Source organism: Halyomorpha halys, unplaced genomic scaffold (genome assembly GCF_000696795.3).
Source record: "Halyomorpha halys isolate HHAL.00 unplaced genomic scaffold, Hhal_1.1 Scaffold281.1, whole genome shotgun sequence".
In the NCBI taxonomy this organism is placed as follows: Eukaryota; Metazoa; Arthropoda; class Insecta; order Hemiptera; family Pentatomidae; genus Halyomorpha; species Halyomorpha halys.
Genome location: NW_027108453.1, coordinates 312,169 through 321,165, shown reverse-complemented (window position 1 = coordinate 321,165; position 8,997 = coordinate 312,169). Strand labels below are relative to the sequence as shown.

The window sequence follows — 8,997 nt, the reverse complement described above, 5'->3', positions numbered from 1 at the left end:
ATATTTATGTATATATTTCGGATTTTTTAGCACATAAAAATCCTATCCCTAGTTATGATATACTAATTTATGAAAGCGTTCATTTGAACGCCATGGATAATTTAAGGAGCTAGTCGTCCGATATGAAAAAATCTTTTTGTCTTAGATAAAGTGCATGAACAATAAGAGTGAAGAACAATTAAGCCAACGTTTCTTCTTGAATTTAAGGCATTTTTCAGGGCTAATTTCAAACGAGATAAGAACCGTATTTAGAATAAAAATAATAACATTATAACATAAAATATATATTAACAAAACAAATAATGAATACCAAATTAGTAAGAATATGTAAATAATGAAAATTGACTGGTTTAGTGTTGTACTGATGTCCATACTTTTATTTCTACAGTTTGTTATCATCTGTTTCTTATTACATTATTTTATACTTTTTTTTCCTAACATGGTTCTCATAAAATTCATCCCGAAACGTTTCAACAATGAAATAAATAAGTTCTCATATTAATAAATGGCCAATAATAAACCCATTATGTTTTCCCCTGTGATTAATTCAGACATTAAAGTAATGAAGCCTTCTATGAAGTCACTTTTTTGTTAAGTGGTGCTTCTGTATAACCTTATAAATTTCGGACTTTATTCAATTAATGAGATGCACTTAGTAACTGTAAGCAGATGCCTAATGACTTAATTTGCACAGCTATAACTCTAATATATAACTATAGTAGTTATAATTTATAATCAATGAGTTTGAACATGGATGAAACACTTGGTCACTGCCTTTTTCTTAATTATTGCATAGGATCACCACATGACCTCGGACCGTGACATATGGACAGGACAACGAGTTCTATATTCAATTAGCCAATAAATCCTCCCTAAGAGGTTGACTGACTTCCATTCAAGACCTAACCCTCTAAGCTGTGGGAACATGTGTCGGTACAGTCCGTTGAAAACATAAAATGCTACTTTTCTTTTCTAAACTAACTATTCACCATAATCGGTAAAGTACATCGCATAAATTACTATAAATAAAGAAATGAAATATTCTCCGATAAAATTCTTATTTTTTTTTCCAAAAAATGCGTCTCGCCCGACGGGTCGTTAAGCAGAACATTAAAAGAAACTGAGCAAGAAACAGATCTCAAGTATTTCCTTTCTGAATAAAAACTATATAACTTTCTAAGAATTCGTTTATAAAAAAGGAAAATAAAAATCTTTTTTTTTTTATCCTTTGTTCATAGCAAAGTCAGGATTCCATTAAAGGTTTTTTTTTAATTTCTGGAAAATAAAAAAGTATTTTTTAATTTAATTAGTTTTTGCTAAGAATCAAAAAAAAAACAATCTTGTCATTCCAATAACAGGCGATTGCTAATCATGCAATATAAGAAGTAAATCGTCATTTTATATATTATTAATATTGATTATGTACCTAAATAATATAAAATGTAAAACAAAAAATATAGGAGAAAAAATTAGTAATTGGTATCTTAAAATCAATTTTTTGTTTAGTTCAATAAATCATTAATACAATCAGATAATAATGTTAATAATATTCATGTTTAATTTCGGGTCTTTTGATTGTATTCTTAATTAGCTTACTAACCTCCCCTAGTTCTAGTTCTCCATCTATTTCTATCTATCTATTAATTTCTAATCAGTAATTTTTTTTATGAATATTGAATATAAAATTTTAAGACAAATCTATGTAGGGAATTTTTTGATCCGATGTGCCATAAAGAGGTAAAACACAAAAAATTTGGTACCTTTTTTTTTAATTATTTACGTGTAAATGTTGAAGAAAATCTAATTAACCCAAAAAACAAACTTAATTTTCAGTAAGGATCCGTCGTTATGGTTAATAGGAGATTTCATGCTTTAGAAAATTGAAAAATGACGACAGATTCTAAAACAAAATTGAATTCAACAATTTTGTGTTTTGGGTTTAGATTTTGCTCGCCATGGGAAAATGTGTTGGTTTACTTCACTACTGTACCAATGATAAATTAAATTATTAGAGAACCTCCCGAAAATCTATGTGAAAATAAAAAAAAAAATATTGAATATATAGTATTGCTCATAAATTCCCATTTTTTCCTCCAACGAAATCTCTATCTCACCCGTTAAGCAGGGCATAAACGAAACTTAGTAGAAACAGATTTCAAGTGTCTCCTTTCTGAATTAAAAAACTGTTTATAATGAGGAGAAGTTAGTTGACCATAGATATATAAGAGGGAGAAGATGGTCGGGGGTGTGGTCAGTACAAAAAACATAAACAAGCAAAAGAACCTTCCCTAGTTCTTAATTTATAAATCTTAAATAATTTTTTTGTTTATTTAAGTTTTTTCTGTTGACAGCTCCCCCTGACCATCTTCTCCTCTTATATATCTACAGTCACTGTTTAATTTTTCTATAGAAAAGAGAAAAAAAATTGGTTTTAGTATTTGATCCTTTGTTTAAAGGATATTTAGAATTGGGCACAGATATACTGGGACGCCCTGTATAATAGAACCTAAATTTAAGGATATTTTAGCTACAAATATTTCATGGCCTTCTGAAAGCTCCTCCGATATTTTAGCATGATAAGGTTGGAAGATGTATATTTGGGGCTTATTCATGTTGAGTTGTTTAAGTCAATAATAAGAAAGGCGTTGTAAATAAATATCTTCTTGGGGTGCGGGTAGCGAAGACTCCCCAACTGCAGGCACTTAAGACAGGATGGATGTGCTGCGACAATCCTGGAGCCAAATCCTCCCGGAATGGGAGGCGCAGATAAGAAAGGACTTAACTTTGAGAAAACTATTTTCCACTCGAGTAGATGAGAATACTGCTTCCTCAGGCGTGAGGTCCCTCCGGTCAGGATTAGGGGAGGGAGGTGTGCTTTGTCCGGGCAATATAAATAGCAGCATGCTAATATCTATAGCGTTCAAACATCGAACAAAAAATATCGATATTATCAAAAATATCTGATGATCTTGTTTACTATTATTTATATTATAACCAATTCTTCTCTGCCGTTCATCCCTCTTTCGATTTTTTTAGAAGTAACGAAAAAATTATCTTCAAACACCGGTTTTCTCTCTGCGATTCGAAAAGTTTCGTTTACAGATTTTTGCAATGTGGCTTACAAAGTAGGAAATGCTATTTCATCTCGAAAAATACATTCATTGCCTCACACTAATGCAAGAAGTCTGCTATAAACTCTGCATTCATCTATTATTTTTTTTATTATGAATTCAGTTATTTATTATTAATTCTAAAAATGTTAGTTAATTTTGTTTGTTATATATTTTTTCTATAACTACAAAAAAAAAATAGTATGAAAATTAGACTGGTACATCTCATCACTTCCGCCCTACGTGGTAACCTTACTTATCTGACTTTTCAAAAAGACAATTATAGCTAGTAAGTTGGTAGATGTACATGTCACAATCTCACAAGAGGAGTTCATAACACCATAAAAAAGGCAATCCTTCCTGACCGGACCCGCCCCACTAAGACCCCAAAGGGAGCGATGGTGCTATATCAGTTTTAAAATGCTTGCTTAAAATGAGAAAATTTGAGATAGTTAAATTAAGCAATATTTAAAGAACGCCTGAAATTGGAAAACAGCGTTAAAATAAATAAGTAATGTATGTAAAATATTAATAACGTTTGCGAATATGTGCTAGTGTGGATGTAGTGTAGGAATGTAGTCTTACATTCAGACTTTTCTTTTGGCTTATCTTTCTGATTAAACTGTTTTTGTTTTAATTTCTATGGTTCTTTTCTTCTTAGTTTACTTACTCCTGAACATTAGTAAAACAAAATAGGCATTACTTATTAGTGTTGTTCACTCCTGACCCTCGACCATTTCATATGGACCATCTCATTTTTACATGAGTTTTCAGTCAAATATCAATACGTCAAATAGATTACATTTAAAGAGTCTAAATTCCGGCATAGACCTAACGCAACTTATTTCATGATCGAGAAGCGGATTATAAACTGACCATCTCCAGTTCCTCGACTTTCTTGGACTTTTGAAACGATTGGCAGAGGATATTTTAGTAACGTCCGGTCAGTGCAATAATGGTTTCTCGCTTGGAGTAGCACTGCTGAAAGACTGGCTTTCTGGAAGGTTCGTTCACGCATGGAATATCATTTTGAAATAAGCATCTCGAATTTCTAAAGGTTTAAAAATATTGCAATTGAGCTCATATTAATTTAAAATATCGTAATTTTGTTTTTCGTAATGTTTAGCAATCATTACTTTTTTTTACCATAAATTTTAATTACAACTATCATTTTGTTTACTGTTACCCATGGAATTAAAGAGTTGAATTGGAAATATATCATTAGTCAATAGATATTTATAAGCTCTTTGATAATGATAATGAAGTCCTAATGAACCCGAAGGTTCGATGCCGATGATCCATCTACGTTTCGGTCTACCCCTCGTACGTCTAGCCCTCGGTGCATTGTTTATTAACATTTTATCCGCTCGTTACTACGCCTTCAGACTTACACGCCCAACATAAACGCCTTTATAAGTTCTAACTGTTTAAATATTAAAAATAATTTTTACTACTATAGAAATATCCAGGCCCATATAACTGTGTTTCTCTATCCTCGTATTCCGGCACTTATCAGATCAAAATATGCATTAGGTAGTATTCACCAAGTATACTGAAGAGAAACGCAATGAATTTTGTATAAATTTTTTTTAGTAAACTTTTATTTAGGGACGTAAGAAAATAACTCGAAGTGGAATTTATCTCATAAAAACTGAGCTCAAACAGCAGTTGGCATAATGAGACTCAAACAGGTTTATTCTAATAAAATGTTTGTGATAATTATTCAAGAAAATGTGTATGCATTTATTTACTTTCCAAGGTCTCAACTTAATCCTATCTTTTGTGCTGAGATATCTGTGTTTTACCATAATAACTATTAATATTCAGTTCAATTATCGAAACCCCCTTAATGGAAAAACTAAAACATTCTGTTATATTTTGTCTTATTAATTTATTAATAACTCTCGAATTCTACCTGTTTTACAAATTACTTAATTTTCTGGAAATGGCTTTTTCATCCTGATAGTTTTCTGTATCAATTTCAATGAGGATAGTACACTGTATTCATTTTCATACTAATGTTAAAATAAGTTAGGAGCCTAGAGTAACGTAAAGGATTTATAAATATATATTGCTTTTAATCATACTTAAAAAAAGAAAAAATCTATATAAATTAATGATTTTGAATATTTTACTATTTTTTTTGTTTAAATATCAATAATACGTAATGCCCACGATTGTTGCAGATTGTAATATTTATCAGTATATAAAGAAAAACATTTTCCCAGAACTTTTTGAACAAAACCGAACATCAAGGATTTACAACAATTTAACAATAAAGGATTATTTTAATTTAACCATATTTTTCTTAGTTCAAATAGATCTTAATAGTTGCTTAACTGTAACAACGTCATCATATCAGCGCAGTCTTGTAGAAACAACTAAACATGATTTCACGAAAATTCATTAATGGTGTTGCCGTTTCTAATAAATTTCCCTTAAATATCACTTTATAATCCTGGGATGTCCTGACAGTCTATAAATCAGTGGCGAGCTCAAAGATGTTTGAGTTTTTCTGTGCTGGAGGATTTAGTGCATCTATTCCCCAGTAAGTCGTCTAGTTTTGCTGGTTGGCTGTTTGCTTCATGTTAAATGAATGACCGTTCAGCTCATTTTACCAATAAATAGAAGTAACCCTATTGAACTGCCTGAAGAGGACCTTAGAGAGTTACAAGACAAATAAACAACAAAGCCCCTTATGTTGATCCAACATCCTCGACATCCGAAATCCTCAGCTGCCAAAAGACGCAGACACGACAACACTAATGGCGAGCTCTATTGTGGAGACACGGTACTATATATTAGCGTCCTATATGCAAAGCAGATCTATTTGAATACACGCTCCCCGTCAGGCGGCATTTAAATTACTGACAATTATCTACTCGTCAAAGGCAACCAATCATGATGCTCTTTCTGTCTTCTTCCTCTTTGTCCACTTTCTTCTCTAACGAAGGAGGTCCCCGTTTAATTGAGGATAAGGGCTCATTTCTTCCGTGTCTATCGTCGTCCTCATCTGTTCCCCGTCCGTTCCGAAGGAACATCTTTATTGACCCCGGGTCTACAGCTTCTGGGATACTCGTATGTCCTGGTAACGAGGTCTCTCGAAGGACAATCATCAGGGACAAAAATTATCTGGTTCGGTCTGCCTATTTCAAGCCTCGAATCTGAACTACGCAACGTTCGGTACACAATCTCTTAAACAGTTTCATACACAACGAAAGTATTTTTTAAAATGTACAATGGCCTTTACATCAAAAATATTATCAGACTGATGTTTTACCTCTAAAAGGATTCTGTCAAAAAAAAATTCAATAAAATTATTTTTTAACGTAAATAATTTCTTTTTCACCTAATCTAATTGGTGCTTGTAATCAGTCCTTAATCCTTAATAAAGCCTCTGCTTCGCTAAAACTGAAAATATTATAATTTGATCATAGGTAAGACTTTTCTTTTTGACCATTAAAAGAAGCGTAGTTACCGCAAAAGCAGGTGATAATATGGTACTAGAAATCTTTAAATATTCGTTAATTTAGATTAAAAAAAAATTATTTTCCATAGCCGGAATCAGGGTTCGATTCCTTGCAGTTAGCAGTATAGTGCCTAAACTTTAAGCCACCACGCTCCCTATCCAACATATCTTTAATTAGAGTTAACCACTCATCCCATAGGTTCGGAAAATTCGTATCAAACATGGAAATCATAAATATTTATTTAATGTCAGTTCTTATTGAGCACAAACACACTTCGATAAGTGCCCTAAAACCAGGACACGATAGACCGACCACAAATTCAGGCCAACTTGTAACAAATCATCCATCCAGAATTTAAAGTTTATTCTTTGAAGATGTGCAAGATGCTGAGACAGACTTCCGCCCCTACCTGAGCAGAGAGGGCTCCACGTAGCCGGGTGGATTGGTGAATGAGGCTGCGATGAGCAGGTAAGTGGTCGGACTAATTACCACTAAAGAGGAGACCATTAGTGCTGGGGTGGGGTGTGGTTGAGACAGCACCATTAATGTTTGTTGTGCAGTACAGAGGCGCACTGTTCGTCTGCGGCGCCTTGCGTTTCCTCTCGCCAGAGACAGGGCTCCCTTGTCGAGGGCCTTCTGTCGTAATTGATGTCATTCCCGCTCTTGTCTGGGAACTCTCTCACAATAGGGCTCTTTCATCCTATCTCCTCCTTATCCTTCCTTGTAGTTTTTTCCTCTTCGTTTTTTATTCCTCAAAAAATGGCTTCGAACAAGTAATATTAAGAAAAAATGAGGAAAAACGTATGAAATCCTAATGAACATGAAAAGCCATAGCCCTAGAACAAAACTAAATAAGTAAATTTTTTTCAATGATGCTGCTGATATTCTATATTCTGCGAAACAGATCTTGCTGAATTTTACAGAAAATCTTTTTTATAAAAAAAATATTTATATACATTTGCAGTCCATTCGAAAATAAATGAAAAAAAAGAGTAAAATTTCACCCAAAGAATTATTTTTTAGTGAAAGATATCTATTAATCATTATATTTTAAATTTACAGTCCCTCAATTTTCGCTGAATTTGAATTTATATATTTTTAGAAAAATAATGCGAAACCAAATGAATTGACGGCTTAGAAACGAAAAGTAGAGTATCATTTTACTTTTTTTTTTTTTAAATTGATTGCATTATTGCAAAGTTTTCAATAATTGGAAAATTATTTTACTGAATTTAATCCCGGATAATCCGGGTAGTAGTAAAACAAAAAAAAATATTAATAATCATTATTACTAACATTTTGACTGATGTTATTATAGTATAAATCTCCAAAAATTTTTCAGCCATAATGAAGACTTGAAATTTGGATCGAAACGTTGGCATTTAATAAATTGTTAGCACTATTTTTAATTTTGTTTTAACCCATCTGAATCTACGAATAAAATTAATAATTCAACATTAAAATAAATCTTTTAATAATAAAATAATTTTATCAAAAACTATAATGAATTATAAGTAGAGGAATGAATTAAGTTAAAAGGAAGTCGTAAGGTTCTAAACGTTACTTATAAAATGAAAAATGTTATTAACAAAACGATGGTTTTACAATATGTACTAAATTTTATTCTGAAGATTCAGTTAAGGCTGTTTCCAATCCGTTTTGATTCAGTTTAAGGGGTTAAAGGTTTTCCTTATAATTCTTTTCGAACTTCTTTTTCTGGTAAATCCATGACGCTCATTGACTATTCGAAGATGGCCCGCCCCAATGACATTCCGAACCGTCCAAAGGTTTCTGGGAAAGGCGGAAAGGAGACATCTTCCAATACACGTTTCTCAGTAGGTCAGGAGGCTGGGTAGACGGAAATTAAGGATGAGTTCATTATAATAGGAAAAAATATTTTATCCTTTCTAATAATTGTTAAGAATTAGAATAATAGTACTATAATTATAGTTAAGATAAAATAAGAAGTTTAACTCACGTTGTGAAGTTTGTAATAGAGTCCGCAGGCGTTGCAGACTGGTTCGCCGTTCTGGTTCCTCCGCCAGAGGGTCGTCGTCGTCGTCTTGCAGTTGGCGCAACTCGTTCCTGCCCGCCGCGCCGCAGACTGCAACGACTGTCAACATAGGCGTATACATTAACATAGGCATACACACTCACATGTATAGAATATTATAGTAAATAATACTAAACATTATTGTAATAGTAATATAGAACAATGCTCATGTTGATAGATTTATATAAAACCTTTGACTATTTTTGGATTTTTTTTTTTAATATTTGGATAAAAAGGAGAAGATATTTCCTTAGGAGTATTTCATACAAATATCTTTATCTCATTTAACAAAGTATTGGGGTAAATTCCTCCTTCTTCGGATAATTGAATTCCTATAATTATACCATTTTTTAAAATAATATAT

At 32.3% G+C, this 8,997-nt stretch overlaps 1 protein-coding gene across 5 annotated transcripts in view; it reads right to left on the bottom strand.

The window, feature by feature from the left end:
• Positions 1-8,997, bottom strand: part of grn (GATA binding protein grain) — a 260,366-nt gene that overhangs the window by 42,501 nt on the left and 208,868 nt on the right. For all 5 annotated transcript variants that reach the window (XM_067046767.1, XM_067046766.1, XM_067046768.1 and 2 more), the window contains one exon: positions 8,559-8,693. In XM_067046767.1, the coding sequence (XP_066902868.1) occupies positions 8,559-8,693 (135 nt within the window). The remainder of the gene's footprint in view (positions 1-8,558; positions 8,694-8,997) is intronic.